The 15,699-nt window shown below is 40.1% G+C and overlaps 1 protein-coding gene across 3 annotated transcripts in view; it reads left to right on the top strand.

Moving 5' to 3' along the window:
* Positions 1 to 10,277, top strand: part of LOC137332992 (UDP-N-acetylglucosamine--peptide N-acetylglucosaminyltransferase 110 kDa subunit) — an 82,682-nt gene extending 72,405 nt beyond the window's left edge. For all 3 annotated transcript variants that reach the window (XM_067997053.1, XM_067997054.1, XM_067997055.1), the window contains 2 exons: positions 6,932 to 7,055; positions 8,120 to 10,277. In XM_067997053.1, coding sequence (XP_067853154.1) covers positions 6,932 to 7,055; positions 8,120 to 8,303 — 308 coding nt within the window. In that variant the 3' untranslated portion in view covers positions 8,304 to 10,277. The remainder of the gene's footprint in view (positions 1 to 6,931; positions 7,056 to 8,119) is intronic.
* The last annotated feature ends 5,422 nt before the right edge of the window (positions 10,278 to 15,699 follow it).

Genomic DNA, 15,699 nt, shown 5'->3' on the forward strand with positions numbered 1-15,699 from the left:
CTTTCTCATTCGCCAGGATCTGTGCTATTTTTTGCCTTTTTGTATGCCCTTTCCTTATGTCTTATACTGTCCCTTACCTCTTTATTTGTCCATGGCTGTATTTTTTTGGCAAGTAGAGTTCTTGCCCCTCAGGGGTATAAACCGGTTCTGTATCTCGTTAAATGTTTCTTTAAACATTTCCCACTGATCATCAGTCATTTTACCCATTAACAGATTTGCCCAATTTACTGTGGACAGTCTCTGTCTCATCCCATTGAAGTCGGCCGTACCCAAGTCTAGAATCTTAGCAGCTGACTCAAGGGCATCAAGGGATATGGAGCAAAGGCAGGAAAATGAAGTTAAGGTGCAGATCAGCCATGATCTAATTCAATGGTGGAGCAGGCTCAAGAGGCTGAATGGCCTGATGCTGTTCATTTTATTCCTGTGGAGGAGGTTACAGAGATAGGGAAAAGTGAGGCCATGAAGGGATTTGAACACAAGGATGAGAATATTAAATTTGAGGCATTGGGGGACAGGGAGCCAAGCATGGGGTGATGGGTGAGCAGGATAGGAACAGAAATAAATTCTCTATCATATTTTAAGCAGGCTCAGTGCCAAGAAAAGAGAAAAGAACTTGGGAGGGCAGGTTCATAAGACATTAAAGGCAACTCAAGTTGATATGGCTGCAAAAAAAAAAGCTAATGGAATTCTAGATTTTATCTGAAGAGGTAATGATGAGCTTATATAAAATATTAAGACCTCAGTTAGAGTGCTGTGAGTAGTGTTGGGCTCCACACTAAAGGAAGGATATCACGAAGATGCTGCCTGGTATGAGGAAATACAAATACGAAGACTTGAAAAATTGAGGTTTTTTGTTAGAACAGTGTGATTTATGGGGCGATATAATGGAAGTCATTTAAGATTACAAAATGATGGGACAGGATGGATAGAAGCAGACTGTTTCTAATAGGTCAGGGGTCAAGAATGTGTTGCAATAGATACAAGATTAAATACAAGAGATTTAGAACAAGGAGCAGAAGAAACTTCTTAATATAAAGGGTGAGTTGTGAAACTGTGGCATTCACTTCCAGAGTTAGTAGTTGAGGCAGAAACTATGTCAGCATTCAAGATTAAATTAGAGAGGTGGATGAAGGAAAAGGGGTTGAAGGGATATGGGAACAGGGTGGATAAATGTGATTAGAACTATTTCCTCATGTGGAGGGTGAATACTGACACGGACTGTTTGAGACGAGTTGGCTTGTTTCCGTGTTTTAACATTTATGTATTTCAGCTTATCCAAAATTCTGCTATCCATATCCTGTCCTGCTCACCCATCATCTCTGACCTCGCTGACCTACATTGGCTTCCGGTCGCCCAGCACTTAGAATTTCAAATTCTCATCCTCGTGTTTGAATCCATTCAAGGTGTCACCCCTGTCCATCTTTAACTTCCTCCAGCCTACAAACAACACCCTCCTTTCCTTCCCACCCCCCCACACCTTTTCCAAAACTCTGTGTTCCTCTGACTCTGGCCTCTTATGCATCCTGAAATTCCTTTGGCTGTTGTGCCATCAGCTGCCTAGGCTCTGGAATTCCCTCCCTCAATATTTCTCCCCCTTTAAGATCCTCTTTAAAACTCACCTCTTTGGTCAGGCACTTAATCAGCCTCCTAATATCTCCTTGTCTGGCTCGGCATCCATTTTTGTCTGATTGCACTTCTGTGAAGCGCCTTGGGACTTTTTTCTATGTTGGAGGCGCTATATAAATACAAGTTGTTGTTGAGGGTGTGGGCTGTTAAGCAGATATTATTTAATCTGTTAAATGTAGGGTTGTACTCCCATAATTTCTCAGTTAGTAAGTAGCGCCTGGTGTGCAACTATGCCTTACAGACCAGAAAAGTCCCAGGTTCAATTTTTTTTTAATTGAGTAAAGGGATTTGAGCTGGGCAGTCATGTGCACGTTACAACTGACTTCTGCAGCTGGGCTAAGGAAAAGAACAATCAACCAAGATTTATCTTCCTTACCTGATTCTGGTTACTCTCCTTTGAATAAAGTTCATTGCTATTTTGCAAAACTCCATTTTGCCCTTAGTTTCTTTCAGATTTGGTACAGTAAGCTGCTTTGATGCTTATGCTGTTACTTGGTGCTTCAGTGCTGCAAGTTCAACCAAAGAACTGAAAGCGAAACACTGAGGATGACATTATGTGTAGTGGGGCTGGAACGTCATCTGATGCTTGACATGAAAATATGAAGGGAGTAGCAACCTCACGGGGTAATGGCAATATTCTGTTTTGTATGGGGATTTGAATTTCACAAGTCAGTAGAATCTTAGAATTTTACAGCACAAAAACAGGCCACTGGCCTATCAAGTTGTGTTTTTCTCTGCCTGAGCCACTGATTCTGATCCCTCTCTCCTGCTCACTCCCCATCTATATATTAGTAATCTTGCATATGGCACACACTCCCTGTCCACAAACCTTACTTCCTTTCTCAAGATTATGTAAACATTTGACATTTGAAACTACCCATGTAAACGTTTATAATGGTTGGGGTGGGGGTGTGGTGAACACGTAGGAATATGCCAACACTTATAACAGAGAAATCCTGTATCAACTTGCAAGCAATTCATAGTCCTGGTTTGGTAATGAAACAATCAAATTGCTCAAAATGCTTTTTGGAAAAAAATGTAATCCACTATTTTCTGCCTCAGTAACTGAAATTTCTACTTTCCAAAATTCCATTCTAAACATTTTTTTTTAAAAATCAAATTTTGTGTATTTCACACTAACAATTAAGTTTACCCATTGAATTGGCTTTTATGTTTTTTAATCACAGAATTTTGACAGTACAGAAGGAGTCCATTCTGCCCATTGTACATGTGCTGGCTTTCAAAGAGCTGTGTCCACTTAATCCACTTTGGCCTTTCCCTGTACCCGTTTAAATTTTTCTTTTTCAAATATGTAACCACTTCCCTTTTAAAGGCTATTACAGATTCTGCTTCCACCATTGTTTCTGGTCGGGCATTCTATATTCTAATTGATCCCCTGCGTAAAATAATAATTCCCATTATCACTCCCTTCATTGTTTTGGGGGTGGTCTTAAATTTATGTCCTCTAGTTAACAACACACCAAATAGTTTTTCTCAATTTATCTTATGAAAACACCTGATAATTTTGAACACACTGATCGTATCTCCTCTTGACCTTTTCATGTATAATGAAAAGAGCCCCAGTTTCTCTAGTCGTTACTAAACTAACTCACCCCTGGTATCATCTTGGTGAATCTCTGCCACACCCTTTCCATGGCCTTGACATCATTCCTAAAGCAAGGCTGGACACACTATTCTAACTGTGGCCTAACCAGTAATTTGCACAGGTTTAGCATTGCAGCGTTGCTTTTGTACCGTACACCCCTATTTTAGAACTATGTGCTGTTTTATTTACGGCTTTATTAACTAGTCCTTTCACTTTTAAAAATTTGTGTATCGGAAGTTCTAAGTCTCTGCACCTCCTTTAAAGTTTTACCACTTAGTACATATGTCCTCTCCTTATTCATTCCCCCAAAATTTATCATACGTTTCTCTGCATTGTATTTCATTTTGTAATTATCGACTAACCTGTCCCCCTGAAGTTACTTACAGTCCTTTTCACTGTTAACAACGCTTTCCTATTTTTGTGCTATCTGCAAATGTGATAGCCCCCACTGCATATAGCAGGCACCTTCGTGCTAACATGATTTGCCTGCTATACGCAGTGGACAACAAATCCATCAGAGTCCCGAAAACCGTCCTCTTAAGAACAGAAATCCCTAAACAGAAAAGATTAATTTGCTGCTGCTGCTTCCTCGTCCAAATGTACCTCCAAGCCACATAGTATTTATGCAAGTACAGACTACACGGTCTTAATTCCGCTCTGTGGAACTACTTTAAATAATAAAAAATGAAACCACCCTGACCTGGTCAATTTCAAAGCCCCTGAACCACTGCTGCTGCATTTGTGAATGTCTTTCAGAAATTCACATTTAGTAAAAGGGTGATTCAAATACATTCCAACAGTGCTTCAGGGCGAATGGCTAAATTTATATCTGTTTCTTCGTTTGTAAAATCATCAGCTTTTCTTCTAGTAATAGTTAAACCGTGGTAGTTGCTGCCCACCGACTGACCTGGTCAATTTCAAAGTTCCTGAACTACTGCCGGTACTTTTGTAAACGTCTTTCAGAAATTAACACTTAATAAGGGGATGATCCAAATACATTAAAACCGTGCTGCAGGGAGACCAGGTGGATGGGGTTGGACAGAAGGTGACCCCGCACAGCTGCTTGAAATGTCCGAAATAGCCAGCCTGCTTATGGTTTAAGCGGTGCCTTTGCAATTGACACCTATGGTAATGGCAAATGGTTAGTGCCATTTGCCTGATATAGGCAGCTGTCCGGGAAAAATGGGGACAGTGTAAGTGATGGGGACTATACTGTGCTCTGATCTCAAGTATGGATCATTTTTTTATTATATATATTATATATATATATACACACACCAACTACATAGAATTACATAGAATGTACAGCACAGAAACGGGCCATCCGGCCCAACAGATCCGTGCCGGTGTTTATGTACCACACGAGCCTCCTCCCACCTTCATCATCTAACCCTATCACCGTATCCTTCTATTCCTTTCTCCCTCATGTGTTTATCTAGCTTCCCCTTAAATGCATCTATGCTAGTCGCCTCAACTACCCCTTGTGGTGGCAAGTTCCATATTCTAACCACTCTCTGGGTAAAGAAGTTTATCCTGAATCCCCTTTTGGATTTATTAGTGACTATCTTATATTTATGGCTCCTAGTTCTGGTCTCCCCTACAAGTGGAAACATCAACTCTAAGTCTACCCTATCAAATCCTTTCATAATCTTAAAGACCTCTATCAGATCACCCCTCAGTCTTCTCTTTTCTAGAGAAAAGAGCCCCAGCCTGCTCAATTTTTCCTGATAGGTATAACCTCCCAGTTCTGGTATCACCCTAGTAAATCTTTTTTGCACCTTCTCCAGTGCCTCTTTATCCTTTTTATAATATGGAGACCAGAACTGTTCACAATACTCCCAAATGTGGTCTAACCAAGGTTCTATACAAGTTTAACATAACTTCTCTGCTTTTCAATTCTATCCCTCTAGAAATGAACCTCTGTGCTTGGTTTGCTTTTTTTATGGCCTTATTAACCTGCGTCATTTTACTTTTAGTGATTTTGCACCTGTACCCCCAGATCTCTCTGCTTCTCTACCCCATTTAGACACTTATTATCGAAGCAGTATGTGGCCCCCTTATTCTTCCTACCAAAATGTAATACCTCACACTTATCTATATTGAAATTAATTTGCCAATTACACACCCATTCTGCAAGTTTATTGATTTCTTCCTGTATTTTAATATTAATTCTACACTCCAATTTGGTGTCGTCCTCAAATTTTGAAATTGTACTTCTGATTCCCGAGTCCAAGTTGTTAATGTAAATGGTGAACAACAGTGGTCCCAGCACTGATACTTGTGGAACACCACATCCCACTTTTTGCTAGTCTGAGTAATTACCTTTAACCTACTAATGTTAGGCTGACTAGTTTATAGTTACCTGGTTTATCTGTTCCATTAAATGTACACTGATAGTGATGTTGGGCAAAGCATTATTAACTAAGTTGGTGGGTTCAGTAGAAGGTAAATGTGCTTGTTCCTTTATTCTTTTTGTATATTTTTCTGCATGAGTTTTGAGTAAGGATTCTGTACAATGGAGAATCCAGATTCTGTCTATTCAATATCAGGACATGCACATGATTTTAAATAATGGTGTGTGTGATGTACAGCAATCATAAGTGTTTCGGTATGTATGTATATCTATTATTAAAAAAAGAGGGTAGGGGTGAGGGTTGCAACATTCCATTGCTATTGTGCTTGTAGGTGACAGTGTTATTATGTGATCCATTAAGTACATTGGGGCTCAACTAACATTACTTCGACAGCCAAACTGTACTCAGCCTTCCCCTTCCGGCCAGCTGCAATAAGCAATTAATGTGCAAAGATTACAGATTTAAAACTACTACTTCTTCAACATTACTGCAGCATAGTTCTCCAGCTCAAATCCAAAGGCTAGCGAAACAACAAATAGAAAAATTCCAGCCTGTCAGTCCATTGTTAGCAAAAACATTGAGCATAAAAATGCCTCTATCCGATCATAACAAAGTGCGCGTTATTCAAATATTCAGGTGAGAGCATCTTTTAAGATAATTTTCATGGTGTCCCATAACCCAAATCAAGCCTAACTTTAAAAAAAACATTAGTACCTACCAGCGAAGTTTGGAACTGAACTGAACCCAGCAGCATAATGGCTTAACTTCCCGATTGCAACTGCTCTGCCTATTCCTTCCTATCTGAACAATGATAAACCAATATCTCCCTCTCTCCACCTTGGAGAAGAGAAATGGGCCTTGCAGCCCACTCCTCCACTGAAAACAAAATCGAGCCTCGATCAGTTCTGCTACCCCCTCCCACCCCCATGCACACTTGTTGTCTTCCCCTTCTCTTCCCTCTGCCCATTCTCCTCTTCCAATCCTCTCCCCACCCTAATCTGCTTCTCTCTCCTCCCTCATGTTGCCTGGGGCCAGTTAACCCAGCACCTTAATCCTGTTTGAACCAAACATGGTCTTGGCCCCCTATGTGCAACACCGCAGGAGATGAATTAGTGTTTTGGTATTATTTATTTTTAGCTATTTTATATGTGCATACAATAAATCCCCAATAGATATACTATATCCATTGAGTGTAAATGCAAATTTTAAAAAAGCACTTAAAAAGTCAACATGAGTGGTGTCTTGGTTTATGCTATATGCTGGGTATGGATTTACACGTGGTATGAAAAAGAATTGTTTCCATTTGCGATTCTGTATGTTAAATGTATTGTGTTCCTTGTTGCAGGGGAAACACTGGCATCCCGTGTTGCTGCCTCACAGCTGATGTGTTTGGGATGTCCAGAACTGATAGCAAAGACCAGACAAGAGTATGAGGATATCGCTGTCATGTTGGGCACAGATATGGAATAGTACGTTCTAGTCTTCGAATTTCACTGATCATGTTTGTTTTGTAGCTGACTTGTATCTGTCCCTTCAGAACTGGATACCTTAAGTAATCAGTCTGCATAGCACTAGTTTGTAACCTGCTAATCAGTGAGTGCATTGATTTGGTATTGGTTTTGGGTCAATTTTCCTTGGTACTGACTAGCTATACAAAGTCCTCATGATCACAAGCAAATCTCTGTCAGGGATAGGTTATTTGAATATGTGAATACCATTGTTTAAACTGCCAAATCATTGAAATAATTGGGGTTAGTCCTGTGCGCTGCCTCCATCTTGTTGTATAGAAGATATACACGTATCTGGTGTCTCTCTCAATCTTATGATAAAGCCAAAGATTGATGTTGAAGAGAAAAAAATATTTTGGTGTGTAGCAGATAGTTTTTAGAAATTAACAGTAGAATCAAAACTATTTCAAGCACGGCTCCTAAGGCCTCCTGCTAGTATTCAAGATGGCTGTTTATTGCCTGAAAGCTCACAAGATAGGCTTGAATGAATGATTACCCTTCAGCCAATTTGATCTCATCCTTCCAGAATACCAATCTTTCCACCTCTCCATTACACTATATAGCTGTTTCTTAAATGAGTCTAATGTACTGGCATCAAGTACCCTTCCGGATGACCGGTTTCAGCAGTTGGCCACCCTTTGTATAAGGAAATACTTCCTCATGTCTAATCTAGAACCTGTGCCCTCTTATTTTGTTACCTTATTGCAAATGAAATACATTAATCTAGTTGAGGCACTCATGTATTATTTGCATTTCTGAGCAAGTTAATGTGTCATTTTAAATGTAAGAACAGAAGAACTATGCTAGGAAGCAAGCAGTGGGATGTCTCACCATAGAGAAGGCTGACATTCTGTCACTAGAATGCCCAGATCCTCAAACCCCTTAGTTGTTTAGCTACCAAGTGCAGATGGTACTTCACTTGGAGAGATATGCCTAACCCATGATGTTTGAGTATAGGGAGTGCTTTTTCGGTTTTTTTGAGTTTGACACCATTTTGACATAACCTTTATTGTTTTGTTGTACAGTCTGAAGAAGATCCGAGGAAAGGTGTGGAAACAAAGAGTGAGCAGTCCTCTGTTCAACACCAAACAGTACACTACGGATCTGGAGCGCCTCTACATGCAGATGTGGGAGCATTATGCTGCAGGCAACAAACCAGACCATGTGATCAAGCCACTTAAAGCTATGGAGACGAATGAAACTGCTTGAACCCGCTCCATTGCTGCAGCATTGTGACTTTATGACATGAGAATACCTAACTGCACCCTTGGCTCCAAGACTCATCACACATAAAGATTATTTTGGGTTTTTTAAGACAAGCCATAAATTCTGGCAATAACACAATTTCATACAAGCCCAGAGTGACTCTTCAAAGACTGGAGTCCTTTTATTGAAAGAATCGGTCTTTTATTGGTGTTGGAGTTAAACCAACTGAATCAGGATGGTATCAAGTACACCATGTGCAGTAACACAACATCTGATTTAAATTGAGTAATGGTATTCTTTATACAGGATGAATATGAAAACATTTGTAATGATATTTAGCCAGAACTTTACACTAGTAATTAGAACTTAAAAATCTGATATTACCATCTCATCGCTACACAAATGGCAGAGGCTTCCTTTTGAATGTCTGAAGGCCTGATCGGTGGATGAGTTCATTAAGGCCTTACACTAACTCTTTAAAGAGGTGTCATTATGTTTTTATGTGTCCCTGTCAAATTATTTTTATAAACCATAGAGGCTCCCTTTCTTGTCAGTCTTTGTGCTCTCTGCCTTGTTAGGCCTTTTAATTGCAAAGTCATTGTACTTGTGTTGGAAACTGCTTTCCACGTGAAAAGAAAGTGTTCCAAATGGCCAGTGTATGTCTTTACTGCTATTTGCTCCAGTTCTTCAAATGATGCAACAGGATGCACATTACCAGTTGTCTTATGTTGGCTCAAGTAATGCGGCTGGATGCATTTCGGTGTGTGTCATACACAAACTCGAGTGATGCAATGGAATGCATTTCCTTGTATGTCCCACACAAGCTTGAGTAAGGCTGTAGTATGCGTTTCTATGCATGACCATGCAGGTGTAATAATTGTACAGAGTAGCAGCTCTACAACTGTCGCTGAGGTCTGGAATGAAGTTTTGGAGACTGGCCCAGTGCAGGAACAGTTTGGAAAAATTAAAACCAGTTAGTCTGGAGTATGGTTGTTCTTCTTCCTCACTGAATGGACTCATTTGATTTTTGTAGGATCATTTTGTGAAGGGCAAAGGATTCTCCCTTTTGCCCCCAGGTAAGTATCTCGTCGGTTATTGATATTATGTAGACGTAGCAACTTTCTGCAATTTCTAACCACAAATAATATTTAGTGGTAACTCTTTTTACATATACCAGTACTGGTGCAAAAGTTTTGCGGGGTGTTTTCGGAAGATTTTCTTTTGCTGTCATTCAAACAATCTTACTTGCTCAAAAGCATAACAGAACTGCTTTCAGAGTTTATTATTCTCAGGTCTGCGTCAAGAATCGCTTCATCTTGACCCCTCATCGCTTCAACTTGACGTAACATTTGGTTTGCTGGGAGCAGCCAGTATGATGATTGTAAATATTACATTAGACTCCCTCTTCTGCCCACTCCCCCAAAACTTCTGTGGAGTGGTATTGAACAAAGCACAGGTGGTTGCTTTTATATATAATGAAACCAGATCGTTTGCAACTGATAAAATCCCATACACCTTTATTAGGGAAAGGGATAATGTCTGGCTCATGATGTTCAGTGGATTTATAAAATATTTATTTTTATTTAACAAATAAATAAAAATAAACAGCAGATGGTGATAAGGTTTGTACTGGAGCTGGGAAAGGTGGCAACAAAGCAGGGTGAGCATGTTCTGAAATAATCTAATTTCATTGGGTATGATGGTAATTTTTCAATATCTGAGATGGATATTTTTTATCATTAACTCTAATATACTTAGATTTATTTTGGTTCTTAATTTTTTCTTCCTTTTTCCTGTTTGTGACAGCTATTTTAACATGCATCTAATTAACATTTCATTGGTACAGACATTGAGACCTCCAATTTTTGCATTGTCTGGATTTCGGGCTGTTTAAAGTATGAAGCTGTAAATACATGTGAATGAGAATCTAATGTATCTCTGTGTCCTCTACAATTATAAAGCAGCTGGATGCTTCTACTGGTGTCTTGTGTTTCTGTGTCAAGGTGTTTGCGTGGCCTCTACTGTATCACTACCAGATTTACAATTGGTGTTTGACCTTTTCCGGATGTGTTCATTTAATGTTCACTCCTCTGTATCCTCCACACTGTTCTTCCCTATGCAACATAGTTGGCAGGTGACCTATTACTAAGATTCTGCCACTTCTGCGCGCTGCATATCACACTGGCCGAGCTGACTTGCTTGGTAGACGTTTATTTTTCTACCACCCTCCCTGTGAAGGAAGACCCCAGTCACAGCTTAGCACATTTTATAAACCTTGTAACCAGTATCAATTATTTGTTGCATGGGTTAGTTGTCATGTTACTGCAGTGCCTTATTTGAATTTTCTTTTTATATAGGCAAAAATGCCTTTTTTAATGGACAGGGAAGTTGAAAGAATTGCTCCTGGCAAATTTTATAGATTTACTAGTGTGAGATCTGATGCTACCAAATATTGGTTCCTGGGAATTTTCACAAAAGTCTGAATTTATATTGCTTTGCTACTATGACTTTTGATGCTAGAAGTTTGCATGAGCATAGATTGTGCACTCTTGTATTCTAATTTTCTTCCAACATCTAGGTTTAACATTGTGACATTTTCCATTTCTGGCTGTGACCCAAAGGGACAATGTCTTAATTTTTTTTTTTAAGTGCCCACCTTTTTCCATTTTTGTGGAGGAAAACGCCATGAATAGTAAGTGATTTTTGCTGAACACTAATAAAGCTGCTGCCCTTATACGGTAAAATTCAACGCTCCAGTTTATTCCAAACTCTCCCAAGAACTTATTTTATGTAAAGTCCACTTCACCTGCACAAAGGTGTTTTAAGATCAGCCTCAGATGAGTGGAGTTCCATCACTTTGAAATTTATCTCCATGTAGATAAAATTAACTTGCGTTTGAAGGAGTCCCTTTCTATTTTAAATAATATGCTTATTATATAATATGCTGAAGTTAACTTTTACGAAAGAGCAGTGGGGTTTGAGGATGTGGGCCATAGTTGCATTTCTTGCCAAAATCAAGCTACTTTTATTTTGAGTGTTTAAATAAAGGTAGCATTAAAAATGAAAACTTCTTGCTCGTTTGTGTACCATTTTCCAACAATTCTGATCATTTCAGTGCACTGATTTGTCTCTGCGTGGATCTGATTAGCTGTTATCTGTGACAAACAAACACAGCACTTGCAGGCTCCATTAAATTGGAGGTTTTTTTTCCATATTACAGCAGTGTTGTACATGTTAACAGGTTTGTTAAAACAGAAAATCATGATTTAACCAATTAACTACATTACATAATCTTCTAAGCTGTGCAATTTAAACAAAGTGGATGTGAATAGAAATAGATAGTGAAGCCCAGAAACAGACTGGAATTCAAGATTTCAACCCAGGCCTACCAGTTCTGCAACCATGGAATCGCATCTTAGTGAAAGATGCTGGTGACTGGATAATAAAGCTCATGAGGATGGAATTCTTTCATAGCAAAACAAATAATTTTAAATGAACAGTGAGATGTTAAAATAGCAACCAATATTCGTTTGCTGTTTTAAAGCATTAAAGGTTCTAGAAACGAAAGCAGTTCAAATGAAAGTTGAAGGGATGTTGCTAGCCATCATTCTCCTTGCAGCCTGTAATAAGTTTTGCCATTGGGTCAATAATATGAGGAAATCGCATTTGTTTAAATCGCAGTAATGTTAAATCTATCTGGTCAATATCTCAATTTTGATGGTGCTGTGGCTAACAGTGTAGGTATTAGTTTCCTCAAATTTATCAGAAATGGGACCAATTTCAGCAGTGATTTAGAAGCATTTGTTGGCTTTGTTGAACTATATGGTGGAATTGCAATTCAGTCGAAATTTAGGATATTGTATACTGAGTAAAAGTAAAAATGACCTTTCATTGAAACTTGTATTATAGAATCATAAAAAGTTACAACAGCACAGAAGGAGGCCATTTGGCCCATCATGCCTGTGCTGGCCAGCTTAATCCCACTTTCCATCACCTGGTCTGTAGCCGTGTAGGTTACGACGCTTCAAGTACACATCCCAGTACTTTTTAAATGAGTTGAGAGTTTCTGCCTCTACCACCCTTTCAGGCAGTAAGTTCCAAACTCCTACCACCCTCTGAGTGAAAAAAATTCTCCTCAACTCCCCTCTAATCCTTCTATCAATTACTTTAAATCTATGCCCCCTGGTCACTGATCCCTCTGCTAAGGGAAATAGGTCCTTCCTAGCCACTCCATCTAGGCCCCTCATAATTTTATATGCCTCAATTAAATCACCCCTCAGCCTCCTCTGTTCCAAAGAAAACAACCCCTGTCCAATCTTTCCTCATAGCTAAAATTCTCCAATCGTGGCAACATCCTCGTAAATCTCCTCTGTACCCTCTCTAGTGCAATCACATCTTTCCTGTAATGCGGTGACTCAGAACTGTACGCAGAACTCAAGCAGGCGGCCTAATTAGTGTTTTATACAGTCCTAGCGTAACCTCCCTGCTCTTTTATTAGCCAAGGCATAGAATACAGGAAAGTATCCCATATGCCTTTTTAACCATCTTATCTATCTGTCCTGCTACCTTCGGGGATCTGTGGACATGCACTCCAGGGTCCCTCTGTTCCTCTACTCCTCTCAGTATCCTCCCATTTATTGTGTATTCCCTTGCCTTGTTTGCCCTTGCCCAAATGCATTATCTCACACATCCCCAGATTGAATTCCATTTGCCACTTTTCTGCCCACCTGATCAGTCCATAGATAATTTCCTGCAGTCTACAGCTTTCCTCCTCACTATCAATCATATGGCCAATTTTTGTATCATCTGCAAACTTCTTAATCATGTCCCTTACATTTAGGTCTAAATCATTAATATATACCACAAAAAGCAAGGGACTTAGTACTGAACCCTGTGGAACCCCACTGGAAACAGCCTTCCAGTCACAAAACACCCATTGACCCTTTGCTTCCTGCCACTAGGCCAATTTTGGATCCAACTTGCCATTTGCCCTTGGATCCCATGGGCTTTTACTTTTCTGACCAGTCTGCCATGTAGGACCTTGTCAAAAGCCTTGCTAAAATCCATATAGACTATATCAAACGCACTTCCCTCATCGATCCTCCTTGTTACCTCCTCAAAAAATTCAACCAAGTTAGTCAGACACGACCTTCCCTTAACAAATCCATGCTGACTGTCCTTGATTAATCCGTGCCTTTCTAAGTGATGATTTATACCGTCCCTCAGAATTGTTTCCAATAATTTGCCCACCACCGAAGTATGGCTGACTGGCCTGTAATTACTCTGTCTATCCTTTTCTCCCTCTTTAAACAACTATACAACATTAGCAATCCATTGGCACCAGGCCTGTAGCCAGAGAAGATTGGAAAATGATGGTCAGAGCCTCTGCTATTTCCTCCCTTCTCTTAACAGCCTGGGATACATTTCATCTGGGCCTGGCGATTTATCTACTTTCAAAGGTGCTAAACCCCTTAATATTTCCTTTCTCACTATGTTTATCCCATCCAATATTTCACAATCCTTCTCCTTAATTACAATGTCTGCATCATCCCTCTCTTTTGTGAAGACAGATGCAAAGTATTCATTAAGAACCATACCCACATCTTCCGCCTCCACACATAGGTTACCTTTTTGGTCTCTAATAGGGCCCTACTCTTTCCTTAGTTATCCTCTTGCTCTTTATGTATTTATAAAACATCTTTGGGTTTTCCTTGATTTTACTTGTCAGTTTTTTCATGCCCTCTCTTTGCTTTCCTAATCTCTTTAATTTCACCCCTGCAGTTTCTATACTCCTTCTAGGCTTTCTGCAGTATTCTCGGTGTCTGACATAAGCCTCCCTTTTTTGCCTTATCTTACCCTGTATGCTCCTTGACTCTAGATTTGGCATTCCCACTCTTTTTCTTTGTGGGAACATACTTGCTCTGAATCCTCACTATCTCCCCTTGAATGCCTCCCACTGCTCTGACACTACTTCAAGTAGCTGTTTCCAGTCCACTTTTGCTAAATCACTTCTCAGCTTGGTAAAATTTGCCTTTCCCTAATTGAGAACTTTACTCCAGTTCTATCTTTGTCCTTTTCCATAACTATACTAAATCTAACTGAACTATGATCACTACCACCAAAATGCTCTCCCACTGATACTCCTACCTGCCCAGCTTAATTCCCTAAAACTAAGTCCAGAACTGCCCCGTCTCTTGTTGGACTTGCTATGTACTGGCTAAAAAAAATTTCCTGAATGCATTTTAAGAATTCTGCACCCTCTATACTGTTTACACTGATTCTATCCCACTCATTATTAGGGTAGTTGAAATCCTCTACTATTCTGCCCTATTTTTGCATTTCTCACAAATTTGCTTACATATTTGCTCTTCTATCTCCCTCTGACTGCTTGGGGGTCTATAGTACACTCCCAGTAGTGTGATTACCCCTTTTTTGTTCTTCAGCTCAACCCATATGGCCTCATTTGATGATCCTTCTAACATATCATCCCTCCTTACAGCTGTAATTACCAATATTGCCAACTCCCCCGCCCCCCCCCCCAACTCCTTTTTTTATTATCCCCTTCTCTCTCTCATCTGAAAACCCTGTAACCAGGAATGTTGAGCTGCCATTCCTGCCCCACTTTAAGCCATGTTTCAGTAATAGCTATGATATCATACTTCCACGTGTGTATCTGTGCCCTCAGCTCATCTCCCTTATTCACAAGACTCCTTGCATTGAGGTATATACCATTTAGCACTGCCAAACTCCTTTGTTGTCTATTTTTTAACCTTTGTTTCCTCTGCTTTCCAAACTCGCTTACTAATTTTCTGCCTTCCATTTCCAGCTCTGCTTCTCTCCCTTCTACGCTTAGGTTCCTACCCCCTGCCAAGCCAGTTTAAACCCTCCCCAACAGCACTAGTAAAACTCCCTGCAAGGATATTGGTCCGGACTCTGTTGAGGTGCAACCCGTCCGGCTTCTACAGTTCCCATCTCCCCCAGAACTGGTCCCAATATCCCAGGAATCTAAAGATCTAAAGCCTTCCCTCTTGCACCTTCTCTCCAGCCACGTATTCATCTGCTGTATCCTCCTATATCTATACTCACTAGCACGTGGCACCGGAAGTAATCTGGAGATTACTACCTTTTGAGGACCTGCTTATTAACCTCTTTCCTAGCTCCCTAAAATCTGCCTGCAGGACCTCATCCCTCTTTCTACCTATGTCATTGGTACTGATATGGACCACGACCTCTGGCTGTTCACCCTTCCCCCTCACAATGTTCTGCAGCCGCTCAGAGACATCCTTGACCCTGGCACCAAGGAGGCAACATACCATCCTGGAATCATGTCTGCGGCCACAGAAACGTCTGTCTGTTCCCCTATTGAATCCCCTATCACTTGCTCCTTTCTCCTCTCTTC

The sequence above is a fragment of the Heptranchias perlo genome, chromosome 15 (genome assembly GCF_035084215.1).
Source record: "Heptranchias perlo isolate sHepPer1 chromosome 15, sHepPer1.hap1, whole genome shotgun sequence".
In the NCBI taxonomy this organism is placed as follows: domain Eukaryota; kingdom Metazoa; phylum Chordata; class Chondrichthyes; order Hexanchiformes; family Hexanchidae; genus Heptranchias; species Heptranchias perlo.